At 37.8% G+C, this 13,329-nt stretch overlaps 1 protein-coding gene across 5 annotated transcripts in view; it reads left to right on the plus strand.

The window, feature by feature from the left end:
• The first annotated feature begins 70 nt into the window (after positions 1-70).
• Positions 71-13,329, plus strand: part of CAMSAP2 (calmodulin regulated spectrin associated protein family member 2) — an 84,522-nt gene continuing 71,263 nt past the window's right edge. For 2 of the 5 annotated variants that reach the window (XM_062613450.1, XM_062613453.1), the window contains exons 1-2: positions 74-837; positions 11,824-12,083. In XM_062613450.1, coding sequence (XP_062469434.1) covers positions 699-837; positions 11,824-12,083 — 399 coding nt within the window. In that variant the 5' untranslated portion in view covers positions 74-698. Of the gene's footprint in view, positions 838-11,823; positions 12,084-13,329 lie in introns of all 5 variants that reach the window. The other 3 variants (XM_062613452.1, XM_062613454.1, XR_009963763.1) reach the window with 2 other exon arrangements.

Below are 13,329 nucleotides of genomic sequence, written 5' to 3' on the forward strand. Positions count from 1 at the left end.
CCCTGCTTCTGGCGCCCGAATTGGGAGGCCGTGGCGTTAGCGCGTGCGCAGCCGCTTCTCGCCCGTCCAGTGCGGCAGCTACGGGTGGAGAACCGCAGCGGCGGCGGCTCACGGGAGCGCGTCGCCTCGCTGAGAGGCGGCGGGGCAGTGCCCGGGCGCTGGGCAGCGGCAGAGGAGCCACCACTGTTCCCGGTGCGCTGCAGGTCGCTGCTGAGACGTGACGCGGCGGGCTGCGCAGGGTTTTGGGGCTGGTCCCCGGCGTTTTGACATCTCGGCGTCTCTGCCGGGGCCGGGTAGGGCCGTATCACGGCCTGCTGCGGCTGCGGGGGCCTTGCTAGCGGCCCCCGACCTGCGCCGAGGGGCTGGCGGCGGCCTGGGGAGCCCAGCCCTGGCCCGAGGGTCGCCCCAGGGGAGCGGGGGCCGGGGCCGCCGGGGCCCGTTTCTCGGAGGGTGGGGGGCGGCGAGAGTGAATTGAGACAAAGAGCGAGGAGGAGGAGAAGGAAGAAGAAGACACTCGGGCTCTGCTACATTCCTGTGCGGAGGAAGGCGGGAGGCGGCGTTAGCCCTTTACGGACAGCTGAGTTCAGCGCTGGCCTCAGCTGCTGTCGGCGTATTTACAGACGTCTCTCCCGGCCGCGGGAGGAGGAGGACGTGGAAGAACCATGTAAGTTCCCAGTTGTCAGGGGTCCTGTGAGAAGATGGGGGATGCCGTAGACGCCAAGGAGATGAGGAAGACTTTCATTGTTCCTGCCATCAAACCTTTTGACCATTATGATTTCTCCCGAGCGAAAATCGCCTGTAATCTCGCCTGGCTAGTAGCCAAAGCCTTTGGGACAGGTAGGTGGCGTCTTCTTCTTCCCTTTCTTTGATGCTGATTCCTGCTTGGTTGCTTCGCTCCTGAGGACGTGCAAGTCCTTCCCTGGGGAGCTGGGAAAGGGGGTAGGAGGTGCGTAGGAAATGGCTTTGGTCTATTCCCTCATCTTTAGTTCCCTTTATACCTTGTGGGGGTTTTTAGTATGCTTTTGATTTTGCCTTTTTGTGTGTGTGTGTTTTAATTACCTGTAGTCTTTTTGGAAAACCACAGTTTCTGTTGGCAAGTAATTTTTGTGTATTGGAGTTACTGCAGTTTTATTTGAGGACTCAAACTCTGTAAATGGTGTTTTATTTATTCCCCGGGTCACACTTCTCGAATGCAAAAAAAGTCTTAAACAGCCATCTAATCCGTGTTTGTCTGTTGTTTCGATAATTTTCCTAGTGTTGTTTTAAGAGCTGAATTGGGGGCTAGCAATGGAAATGGAAGTGTGCTGTTTTGACATGTGTGACAGTAGCCTGTAGCTATTTGAGTGGTTAAGCAGTAAGAAGGGTTTCACGAAAAAAGAGTGTTTAATGCCAGGTTTTGGCTTGCACAATACAGAAGGCTCTCCCTGTCTGCAAGCCTAAATGGAATTGATTATAATGCCTTCGAAAGGCATCACTGCTCTGTCTTTGAAAACCTGGGCCTTGAGGAATACCAGACCTATTATTCTATGCCTGAAATACTGTTGGGCCTTGAGGAATACACCAGACTTACAGAAGTCTTCTGAGGGAAGGATTTTGAAAACTTACCAAACTGTGGCTTTGTTTGGGGTTGGGCTTTTTTTTGTTGTTGCTTGTTTCTTTGTGGATTTTTTGTTTTATTTTGTCTGTGGTTTTTTGTTTGTTGCTTTTGTTTGAATATAGCTGTAGTATATCACTTGATGTGTATCAGTTGATGCTCTGCAGGTTAAAAATAAGATTTTTCTTTGAAATTGAATTACAAAGTAACAGTCAATATTTTTACCCCTATTCTTTATAGAATAAGAGGAAAAGGTTCCTTTTTCTGGAATTTTGCACCTTTTGCATTTGTTTAAGGTCAGAGTATTGTTATGTATTTGAATGGGGTTAAAGGTGTACCTTTATGATGCCTCAGGGAGCTGTTTATATTTTACATGATGCTTCCCGAAAGCTGCTTTCAAAGTGGTTGAACTTAATGAAATTTCAGTAAGGTCAGTAGCTATGGAAATAATGTTTGTCACTTCAGAAAGAAGAAAAGGATCAAAATACTGTTTTCATGTAAAGATTTGTCAATTAACTCTGTTTAATTTCTTTTGTGAAATCTGGTCACGTATATAATATTTTTATGTGTGCTTTTATTAGCTATGCAGACATAAGAGATAAAATCATAGTAGTGAAAATTCTTGGAAGACCTTGATTCAGCATTTTCAGAGATCTTTTTAGGTAGCTGTCTTTTTAAGTAGCTTGGTTCTATGGACTCTACTCATGGGATTCTGGGTGTACAGTGCTTATGCCATTATATAACCCAGCATTCTAACCTGGGAAGTGTTTTCTACTGGCGTCTTACAGATTATCAGCCTGTGGTTGAAATGTCTTGGTTTATATTGGTTGAGTTTCTATTGGATGTGTAAAGCAACTTGTAGGGTACTTTATTCATACTTTATATAGAAAGCATGATCCAAAACAAATTCCCTTTAGTCTTTCTCTTCATTACCATGGTTGTTCTGAGATTGACAAGTGAAACATGATTAGAGGAGATAATATCTCCATCTGCCCTCTAAATACTGCCATAATGTAATAGTAGGAGGAGGGGTAAATATACACAATTGTAGTGTTTCTGATCTCACACTTCTTCCACTAGGTTAATATCAGTAGTAGCCTCGAAGAAGACTTTGTGGATGAAGTTAGGAAAGACAGTATACAAGACCTGCATGTCTACAATACAAATGGTTCCTTTATACTTGGAGCAAAACAGAACTGACCTTCGCCTTTTCCAAGAAGGAAGCTTGGGGTTGCTAAATTATTTTAGTTCTTTGGAATAGATCAGAACCTCAGTCATGTCTTATCCCTGTTGTGATATACATTTGTATGAAGGAAATAGACAGGATGATTAGTGTGTTTATGGATGCTGCATTTTATTACTTTTTTTATCCCTGAAATGTTGGAATTCCTTAAGTGGGCTGGGGAAGCAAAGGATTTTTTCCCCACCCTCTCTGAAATAAATTAATGCCATTCATTTTGATTAATGAAAAGTCTGAGTTGTTGCCATCATGTATTCACTGAAAAAAACTAAATCTTTATATCTATATATCAAATCTCTATATCAAGTGGGCATATTTTTCAGTAGACATTTCACATTCTTAAAAACAAAATTTTAATACAAGCAAAATTGTGGATACAGCTTTGCTAGGTGTTGTGAAGATAATTTTTTTCTAGGGGAAAAAAGATCTTTTTATATAAGTACTGTTCGTTAACATTTTATAGTGACTTTTTGTGTTTAATTGATGTCTCTCAGTGTCCAAAAACTGAGACACCAAGTGCATGTTGTTGTTGTCTTCAGTGAAGCTGCAAGAGTAGACTCTGGCCTACAACAAGGCAAGTCAAAGCAAGTTGTCTTATTAATAAGGTCTCTTAAGAGAGGAAGGGTATACTGACAGTTGTCAAAGGCATCTTGTATAATTATTATTTATGTTTTTTTGAAGAACTGCCAGTTGAAGACAACATTCATATTTAAGTGTAGAGTGAGTGCAGGATTTTGTGCCTTGGTGTTTTGCTGCAGGTATGAAAGTGGGAATGTTTGACCTTAGGAATTAAAACTGCAGACACTAAATTGCAGCATTAACTTCCAGTGCTGGGAGTTAACCATTTCAGTATGAAAAAACTGCTTTTCAAAGAGGTGGTTGTTATGCTTCAGCTTAAAAGTATAATGGGACATAATTCATAGGAGTAATTTAAAAAAGGTCCTGATGTTGTGTTACTCTTTCCTTTGTATTACTAAAACAATGGATGTAGATGTCATTATTTTGTAGTGTGAAGTTTTTGTCTTCTCAAAACGTGGCTGGAAAGCTTGTTACCCATCCACTATCCTAAAGACATACTGAGCTAAATATACATCATTCCTGACAGATGTTTGTTTAGCCTGTTTTTTGAAAATCTCTAATTACAGAGATTCCTCAGTATGTCTGCTAGACAATTTGAATCCGTATTTACCTCAAGATGTTAGAACAGCATGGTAATCTTGATATCTTTTGCTACACTGTAAACGATTAGTTATCCTATTCCTGGTGGATATATCCTATTCCCTGGTGGGCATCTTACCTGTTTATGACATCTTTCACATAATGAAGTGTCTTCTCTTTGTTCTGCTGTTTAGACAAAACAGGCTTTTTTTTTAACTTCATTTTTGTAAGTCAAGGTTTTTTGGGCTCTTTTTGGGTGTTTCAGTTTTGTTTGTTATTTTTTGTTTGGTTGGTTTTTTACCTTTATTTTTTTCTGTGGTAGGTTTTGCATGAATTCTGTACTTAAATCTAGATCTAATGGGCAAGCTAAACCCTTATCAGTACAGGGTAGATTTGAAAAATTACTTCATCTTTCCAACCTGTAATACTCTCATTTATTCACTAGAATATGATGTTTGTCACTTTTGCATCAGCCTAGAACTGTTGACTCATTCAGTCTGTGATTCACTGTAGCTCCATATCTTTCTCTGCAGAACTGCTGCCTACTCAGTTGTTCCCATCTTGTAATTGTACAGTTGTAGGTTCCTGCTTTGCAGCTATACTTATATAACTGCATCCTATTTTCAAATCACTTCTATCACTTATCAAAATCATCATGAATTATAACTTTATCCTGGAAAATGCGCTCAGTCCCATTGTAGCTTGGAGTTGCTTCTCTAGAACCACAGTACAGATGAAGGTACTAATATTTGAACCTTGACGTACACATTCTTCCTGCTTCATAGGGGATATCTGAGTACTCTTGGAAAATTGTTTTTCAGGCAGCTTTGCATCCAATTTTTAGTTACTGAGTTAAGACTATGTGTGACATGCATGATTCTCAGAAAATTATGGGAGTAATTTTAAACTCAAATCTGTTGCTGTTCTACTGTTCATACAACATATTATCCTGCTACAGTAGTAAATTTCATTGGTTTAGCATAAAGTATTTTTGACAGCAGTAAACTAAATAAAAGCTGCACAAATGTGAATGCTTGTCCTAAACCATGCTGTGTTTTCTGCAGTCAAAATAAAATAGCCCATCCACCTTTCAACATTAAATTTATCCTTTATAGATGTCTGAAGCAATTGATTACAAATTGAATCATCTTTAATGAAACATTACTCAAGAAACTTAAAAATAGGTTTCGTAGTGTTGATTATATTTTCAGAATTCATATGCAGCTATTTATTGCTGCTTGCAGATGTTTCTGTCAGATACACAATGTTAATTTCCTCCCTTCATGGTTCTACTGGCAGTGATTTTTAACTAAATAGTCTCATTTGTTTTGCTGACTTTTGCAGGCCAGAACAGCTTTGAATCTTTTCCTAGCACACCAAATATCTTTACTTTTACTCAGTTTGGCAGCTAACACAAAAATGCATGAGATTTGTAAGTACAGAAGCAAATTTTTGAGAATCTTGTGAGGCAATATTGTTTTAATAGATTTCCATCATTTCTTGAAATTAGGTGCTTGCAAACTGGTGCTTTCGTCAATCCTGTTAAAATAAGTTGGTTGGACTAATAATCTCCCGAGGTGGTCTACTTAAAAGTTGATCCTATCACTCCTTTCTGTAGAATACATTCAAAACATGGTTTGACTGTGGATCGGTTTTTAAAAGTAAATAAATAAAATTGTGTGAGCTTTTGGAACTATTAGGTTTGATACAGCCATCTGAGGTTGTAGTTGGTGCATATAAACACACGGCTCTTGAGTACTTTTGCTGATTGTTCCGGAAAATGGGGCTGGGTTGAAAAACTTTCAAGGCATTCAAAAGATAGGCTAAGTCCTCCTTACACATGCACACACATTTCCCCCTCCCCCTTGGAGAATACTTAACTACTGGTTTGGGTGGTAAATTTGTTATTTTGCTACAGAATTGAAATGTCTTGGCTTTCTCAAAAATAAATTTTGAAGGTATTAATGCTATACAAATTTATCTCTTTATTGCTAGGGTTAATTCTAAGTCATTCTTTTGTTTATCAAAACCTAAATCGGTATGTAGGCTTCAGTACAGTAAATGTTAAACTTTCCCATTTTAATAGGAAATGCCTCTGCCAGTCAAATTCTTTATGCTTTGTGAGTAGCACTTCCTGTTGTGCTGTTGAAGACAGAATACTGGATGGGGTCGATGGTTAGTGTGACCCAGTAGAGCATTTCTGATGTGATTCTCAGGGTTCAAAGAAATAACTGAAATCTGGGTGGGCTATGAAGGGAGAGCCTGTGCATGTTTTTTCCTCAGATGTTTTGTGATTTTGTTTTTTTGTGTTTGTTGGTTTGTTTGCTTTTCATAAGGTATCTCTTATAAGTGCAAAACTGCTGTCAAAGCAGTGGGTTGTGGTTAATTTTTTTTGCATCTAGAGGCAAGACGGTAGGGTCTATTCATTCATAGTACTTCCATGATGTTAAATCTAAGAATCTCACAAGTTCATTTTAGTTAGCTGAACAGAGTTAAGAATTGTGATAGTGAAATTGCTTGCTATAAATTTATAGAGGTTGACCATTTAGACACTTGCCCATAGGCAGAACTATGCTTACGGCATGCTAGCCAGAACTATGTAAGTGGCAAACTGATTCAACAAACCAAAAAGTAAAAACTCTTTTATATCAACTGTGTCATTTGGTTTTCTGCTTCCAAATTCAAAGTCTTGTTTCATGATTTCTCTTTTTGGTAGCATCAGCTTGCTTCATTGGTTACTAACATGATGTAAAACTTAGAACTGGAGTACTCATCAGCGCCATTGAAGGTGGCTTCAAAGTAAAATAGCAAATTGAAATGTCTTCCTCTTCTACTAAGGCAACTACAAAAAATCATCAGAAACAAAATAATACACAGCTTGCTTCTCTGACCTGTTCTCAGTCCTTGGACTCTTGACTTTCATGCAAAGCTATGCTCTCTTGTGCCCAGTTGGCAAATGGGGCACCAGAATTCTTGTTGCGAAGTAGGAGTCTGAATGAATTAACTTAACACTGTTGCCATATGGCAAAAGCATACCTTTGCTGCCTTGCAGAAAGCTGTCAAGTAATTGAGTCCATTAAGATTTGGCATAAATTCTTCAACTAGTTTGCACTAGGAAGTGATTAAAGGTATTAGTCAGAATTTTCATAAAATAATTCTGTATTAAGTCTCAGTCTTGCACAATTTTTTTCCTTAATGTCTTTGTTGATTGACGTCAGTAACCTGTAAAGATTGAAGATTTCTGGGCTGAGGCTTAATGTGGCCTCGTGGCTCTCAGGAATGATCTATATTTTAATTAGCCTACAGTGAAACATTTTAAATTGATTATATTATCCTCAGGATTAAAAAAAGAAAAATAAAAAGAAACCTTGTTGACAAAGACTTCTAAACTTTTGGACCTCCTTAATGCAAACATTCATAAACTTGGAAGGGTTCAGTCTTGTAAATTTGAAAGACTCGACAGTCGTGTAACTCAAAGGATTGTAGTCATGTGTGGAAACTTAAAAAAAAAAACAACAAACAAGAGTTTATTTTTAAAGTATAGACTTTTCATATTAATAAAAGAATTTTTTCCTAAAGAGGAATTCAGACTATTCTCTAAGGAGTAATTCACACTGAACTGAGCAGAGAATTTTGTTTATAAAACAGATTTTAAAGGTAAATTCAGGGGTGGTAGCCATGAATTATTTTTAGAATATTCCTTCCATTTAAAAAGTTCTGTTTAAATGGAAAGTTCATTTACAATTCAGTTTCATCGTGGGGAGAAATAATAATCCCTTGTTTGCATTAAAGCTTTTTTTTTCTCTAAAGAGAGCATATGCAGAACTTTTCAGTCCATTGTAATATATGGAAAAAATACCTGAATATATGTTGAACACTCTTTTAAAGTTAGCCTGATTATTAAGTTTACATTATTGTTTTCGGCTAATGTGATATTTCTTTTTTTTTTTTTCCCCTGTGTGTTGAACTTGTACATAGCTTCATTTATTCTCTTCACAGTTCAATACGAAATTCATTGTTAAACTACATTTTCTTAAGTGCATACCCCAAAAAGTTTTCCAAAATTGAAACCTGTGGTGCTGTTGACAATTTTAGAAAAAAAATAGGGTAAAAGTAGTCTCTGGAGATTGTCCAGTTTAACCTCCTTCTCCAAGAAGAGAAGGCTTCAGTTAGAAGAGGTTTCTCAGGGTCTTGTCCACTCAAGCGTTGAAAGTCCTCATGGATGGTGGTTTCACAGCTGGGTCCTCAGGCACCCTGTGTTTGTGCTCTGCTGTTCTTGCGGTGAAGAACTGTTTTTACTTCTATCCAGTTGAAATTTTCCCTGTGGCACCGTGTGGCCACTGCCTTGTTCCACTTCACAGTCCAAGTCTGTTTCTAAAACCTGCCCACTGACTGCTGGAAGAGATCCGCCCAGCACCTCTCCAGCAGAAGTAGACCCAGTTCCCATGGTCTCATCCGTATTTTATGTGCTCGACTCCCTGAACTGTGTGTCCTCGATGTATCTCCCTGGCATAATCCTGTGCTTTGCCACAAATTTCAAGGCCAAGTGGCAGTTTATGGCAGCATGTGCAACAAGGTATTTATTTCAAAACTGTTCATTGACTTCAAGTTTAATCTTAAAAGATGCTTGTCAAATGGGTGAAGGAAAGGGCTTGGTAAAATGTGTATCTTGAGAATTAGTGTTAAAATTCTTCTCTGCCTAGCAGAATTATTTGACAATCTCCAGTCCTGCCGGAATTGTCAGTAAAGGCTTTTGACCCTGTTGGTTGGTCTGTGAATCTGCTACAAACTGGACATAGCCTTGAAATTCTCCTCCACAGGATTGCAAAGGCAACACATGCCAGCTTTGGAAGGGCTGTTAGTTTGAGATCAGTAACAGGAAGAGTTTCCTCCATGTCTAGGTGCTGTGCTTGTTTTTGTTTGGGTTCCCCCCCCTTTTAAACTGTAACAGAGATGAGAACACAGTTTGAATCTTCTATCAAGATCTGTTCTGATACCAAACAGTTTGATACATGTTATAAATGTGGAAAAGTACATGTGGTTCTGTCTGTGCGAAGGGAGTTGTGACAGGAATTTTTTTGAAGACTTCTGATCTTGTTACAGCAGGGATTTTGTGTGCTTTCACATGTTTTCTTTTTACAAATTCAGAGTATGTCTGTAGTCACAGTTTATCTTCCTAGCCCCTTGTTTCTGTATTCTGATTCTCTAATAAATTTCTTTTCTTGTTTTATTTTTATGAACATCAGGAAGTTTCTATTCCAGATTTATTTTTGTGAACCCCAGTGAAGTAAAAAAAAAAAAAAAGGAAAAAAGGCATACATCTCACTTTGCTTTTGCTGTATTTTTCAGAAGCTGAAATACTGTTCACAAATAATTCTGTTCCTCCTAGATAGTTATCATCTTGTTTGGTTTGGGTTTTTTTAGTGTATTGAGGGTTTTTTTCATTACTAAACCCCAGTAATAGCATATTTTCATGATAAATGCATTCACTGCATCTTACATTGTCACTTTAAGGTCTGTTTCAGTGATACTGAAGATCAGAAATTATTCATTAACAGGTGATGAGTTATTTTCTGTCTTTAGTTTTATTTTCTGACTCAAATTTTCAAACTTGAAACCTGTCATTGTCATTTAGGCTTTTTTAGGTCTTCTAAGAAATCACCGATGGCTTTAATCTTTCTCCCTGTTCCCCCCCATTCCATCTAACTTCCTATGTGATTAAAAAATGGTGGGTTGGTATGTTTCAAAGAAGGCAAAATCTGCTGCCTGTGCATTGTGTGACGTTAAAAAAAATAATAATAAAAAAATTCTAATGCTCTCTAGCTTGAGGAGATAGCATGAAGATGCTTTTAAAGTTGGTATTTGGAATTGGAGAGGATTAAGTCATATGAAGAATGAGCTCCTGGTTCCAAGATGGAGATGGATCATGAGGGATTTCAGAAATAATAAGCTTAATACTGAAATAGACAACATATGGACAAACAAGGGAAAGAAAGGACAGGTAGAATTGTAATAGATGGAAATAATACCTAGGGAAACAGGCAACTAGCAGCTCATAGAGTTCTTTAATTATAAGTGCCTTTTCTAGTCTTGAATGACTGTAGGTCCTCTAGACCCAGTAAGTGAGGCTGGGAAGTGGCAAGAGAATATGGCAATATCATTGCCTGACAATAGTGTGGGTTTTTTTGTTAGTAGTTTTATTATTATCTTGAGGAAAAATCATGTTGTTAGGCTTTAGGCTTGTATTGTAAAGGGCGATGTAATTTTGCTGACAGTGTGTTTTCAATCTTTATTCTGAAACAGAGCTGTCAAGTTTCTAGCCCAATTTAGGCTCCTGGTTTAAGCAAATTATAATACCTCTCTTCGCCTTGATATTCTGAATTAGCAAATAAGAAGCGATATCTTTTTTTTTACTATCCTTCTTAACACATACTTTCTTAAATGTCTTATTTCTTTCCCTTTCTGCATTCTGTAATGTGTATCTTTTCCTTTCATAGCTAGAAGGCAGCTAGCTCTTTCTCCCAAAGCTTATAATGGAAGCACATAAACTGCAATAGAATATGTATGAGGAAGAAAATAATCTGTCATTATCTTGTGATGGCATGTTCTGTTTGTTCTCTGTCCTGCTCCACCCTTATTGGGCTGTTTACTCCACCCTCTGCTTCAAACCTTGTCTCTTAACCATCTATCCAGATGAAGGCAAAGGGGATAGGTACCTAGAGTTGCATAACTATTTTCCTAAACATTTTTTTTTTCCTTGTAACAATTAAATAGACTTTCCCATTTGGGCTCAGGAAAAGAAACACATGGTCTTCATCCATGCTTATAATGCTGTTGGCTTAACTAATTTGACAGCAGTGGAGAGTGAAATTCTTATGCAAGGAAAATGGAGCATCTTGCAGTATCTCTGTCAAGAAAGGTGAAGTGTGAAAGCATGTCTAAGTTACTTTCCACTTCTCTGGTGATTTAATTTAATTTGATCTAGTACCATACAGAATTAATTTATAACTATTATTTTTATGGCAGACAACTGTAAATATAGTCCGCTTGTGTTGTGTTATATACAGTTATTTGGAAAAACTGTTCCGTTGTCTTGGAATGCTAATTTGGGGGGTAAAATCTCAGCATAAACTTTACAGAATCTTGCATACCTTTCTGTGGGAGCTAAGCCACTTACCTGAAAAAGGAAAGCCACAGTTCTAAGGGAAGTCAGTTACACACATGGGCAAATAATAATTCATTACATTTTCAGAAGAAAGCTGACAATATTTTTTAACTTTTCCCATTATTTTGAGCCACTGGATTGTTACCAGTCTGTGATGCATGACCTTTGAAATACATAGTATAGTAATCAAATTTCTCTTGCATACATGAAACCTAGAAGGATGCTGAGTGGAAGGTGCCCTTTTTATCTCAAATTACTCTGTGCTAAAATAGAACATTTAAAGTCAATTCTATTTTTGTAATAGGGACAGGGGTTTGTATTTAAATGGGTGTTGTTCTACCTTTGTATGTCTGACTATATAATGTTATGCCAAAGGAAATGAAACTGTTTGGGCATGTGTTTGGAGAAGCCAGAACACTTTCAAGTAACAATGCTGTAACCACAGGTTAGCCTTCTAGTGTGGCCTTTGCAGTGTGCAGTTGGTCTTGAATTTTTCTTAAGTTCCTATTTGTAGCTCAAATGCTACCTTTGTATGCAATTTTCCCTAGCAATTTATGTTATGATGACTGATAATGACTCTGGTCTTCCCTTGACTATGCTTTCTTTAACATAAGTTTGAGTTCATACATATAAAAAAAACCCTAATGCTGTATCTTTTCTTTGTAGAAAACGTTCCACAAGAACTACGAGAACCATTTTACACAGACCAGTATGACCAGGAGCACATTAAACCACCTGTTGTTAACTTGCTGTTGTCTGCAGAACTCTACTGTCGTGCTGGTAGCCTTATTCTCAAGAGTGATGCTGCAAAACCACTTCTAGGTCATGATGCTGTTATTCAAGCCCTGGCACAAAAAGGCCTTTATGTTACTGACCAAGAAAAGTTGGTGACTGAACGAGATCTTCACAAAAAACCAATTCAGATGGTGAGTGATTAGAACTTGTATGTTATATTTCTTCTGTTCTTCTGTGTACTCCCCAAAACTACATATCTATCTTTTAACCTACATCATTATGCTGAAGAATTTTTCTCAAGAGTTAAATGTGATTTATTACTGGCAGGGTTATGATTGTTTTGGTTTGTTTTTCCATCCCCTTATACTTTTCAGTGCAGGTGTATTTCCTCTGTACTAATGCTTGAAACCACCTATCATTCTGTTTAAGTGTTAAATTTTTAAATATAGCAGTGACAATATGATCACTTTGATTTCAGTTTTACAGAACTGACTGTCATTGAGCATTTGTGTTGGAAAAGTGGTTAGAAAATAGTTTGGGGGTTTTTGTTTCTTATAAACATCTTTGGTTACAATTGAAAAAAAAGGTTTTAATGACATAGGCAAGTCAATAACATTAATAACATCCAGTATTCATCAGTTAGATATTAAGTCAATGTAAAACATAACTATATTCTTTCATGGGGACTTAATAATGTCTTTGCTTTATACAGCTGATAATTAAAACATTAGTTCTACAAATGAATGATTTATCATTAAGCTCCTAAGTGATGGATTTTCTTTGTTTAGAGAAGAGTTAAAAAAAAAATCTGTAAAAAGGATGACTACATGTGATTGTTTATAAAATAACAGTACGATAGAATGATATTCAGTTGTGTTTGAAGTATTTAATTTTTTTGCCTTTTTATTGTTTAGTGTTTTATATAGAAAATATATAAACATGAAGTGTTTTCCCATTTGATCCCTTTCTAGAGTAGTTGTAAGCGGCATTGCTTTGAGTTGTCAGTTGAGAAAAATACATTGGTATTATGTAGTTTGGTTTTCTGCTTTTTAATTCAATCATTAATGTTGCCTAAAATGCATTTCAGTAGCAATTTTGTATTTCCTCTGTGCTTGAGCGGCTGTTTGTGTCTTTCCTTGCCATGTTGTTTAGGTATAGCCCAGCAAGTAGTTATTCAAGCATCAGTGTTTTAGCAGATTGACACCCCCAGATTCCTGCTCTGCCCAGGTCACTTGTCCATGCTCTAGTACCACCAACAGATGAATGATGCTGTTGAGTTAGTTCACAAGCAGCTGGGCTGTGACAATGGGAGGGAACACTGGAGTGGAAACACAACTGGCCTGGGCAGAAGAGCAGCCGTGTCTAAAACAATTGCTACCAAAGGAATGGCTGTGAAATTGTAGTCTCGGTACTAATAGTCAGAGCCCAAAAGTTTTC

This window comes from Pezoporus occidentalis, unplaced genomic scaffold (assembly GCF_034315485.1).
Source record: "Pezoporus occidentalis ecotype Australia unplaced genomic scaffold, CSIRO_AGI_Poc_V1 ctg167, whole genome shotgun sequence".
Lineage (NCBI taxonomy): Eukaryota > Metazoa > Chordata > Aves > Psittaciformes > Psittacidae > Pezoporus > Pezoporus occidentalis.